Source organism: Protobothrops mucrosquamatus, unplaced genomic scaffold, assembly GCF_001527695.2.
Source record: "Protobothrops mucrosquamatus isolate PMUCROS unplaced genomic scaffold, P.Mucros_1.0 scaffold4478, whole genome shotgun sequence".
NCBI lineage: Eukaryota > Metazoa > Chordata > Lepidosauria > Squamata > Viperidae > Protobothrops > Protobothrops mucrosquamatus.
This window is the reverse complement of record NW_015390386.1, coordinates 11,863-12,944: the sequence shown is the minus strand read 5'-3', so window position 1 is coordinate 12,944 and position 1,082 is coordinate 11,863. Positions and strand designations below refer to the sequence as shown.

The 1,082-nt window shown below is 45.2% G+C and overlaps 1 protein-coding gene across 1 annotated transcript; it reads left to right on the top strand.

Moving 5' to 3' along the window:
- Positions 1-168: 168 nt before the first annotated feature.
- LOC107299045 (cathepsin L1-like) lies at positions 169-818 on the top strand (the record flags this gene model as incomplete). Its single annotated transcript, XM_015828413.1, has 2 exons — positions 169-393; positions 630-818. Coding segments are annotated over 2 exons (414 nt in total), but the record flags the coding sequence as incomplete, so codon positions are not given.
- Positions 819-1,082: the final 264 nt, after the last annotated feature.

Here is a 1,082-nt window from a genome sequence, read left to right as displayed (position 1 = left end):
CCCAGGACCCCACAGTTCTACCCTGAGCTACAGATATTCTCTTCTGTCGGAACTGAGATTTTGCCCAGCTGCCTCCGACCAAGAACCGAGAACAAGGAACTGGTTAAAGGAAGATAAATGGAGTTTTCCGTTCCTTGGTGGATCATTGCAGCTTTCTTTTTTACCCAGGGCGCCTGTGGCTCCTGCTGGGCCTTCAGTGTCACCGGCGCTCTGGAAGGCATGCATTTCAAGAAGACGGAGAAGCTGGTCTCGCTGAGCGAACAAAATCTTATCGACTGTTCTAAGGACCAGGGGACTGAAGGTTGCGAGGGTGGATTTATGTCAGATGCTTTTACATATGTGCAGAAGCAAGGAGGGATCAATTCAGAGGAAAGCTACCCATATGATGGACAGGTAATTCTCTGTGGGTTCCTGTGCGTTCTTCAAACTATAGTTGGGTTGGGTTGGGTTGAACAGAGTAGACTGGAGAGTGGTGTGGAATAGAATAGAATAGAATAGAATAGAATAGAATAGAATAGAATAGAATAGTTGGAAGGGACCTTGGAGGTCTTCTAGTCCAACCCCCTACTCAGGCAGGAAACTCTATTTTCTCTGGGACTAACTATGATTACTCTTTTATTTTTCTTCAGGATGATTATAGTTGTCGTTATGAAGCTGAGAATTCTGTTACTAAGTGTTCCACCATAGGAGTCATCCTGCCAGGAGATGAAAAGGGACTTCTGCAGGCGGTGGCCACAATTGGCCCAATTTCTGTCGGAGTGGATGCCCGGAGTTCGGCATTTCAGTTTTACAAGTCGGGTAAGGTTCCTGTGGAATAGAAAATGGGGCCCCTTGCACGTGAACTTTGAATGTTCGTATGGTGACCTTGATTAGAATAGAATAGAATAGAATAGAATAGAATAGAATAGAATAGAAGAGTTGGACGGGACCTTGGAGGTCATCTAGTCTAACCCCCTGCTCAGGCAGGATACCTTATACAGTTTCAGACAAATGGTTGTACAATCTCTTCTTCAAAACTTCCAGTGTTGGAGCATTCACAACTTCTGGAGGCAAGGAGTTCCACTGATTAATTGTTCTCACTG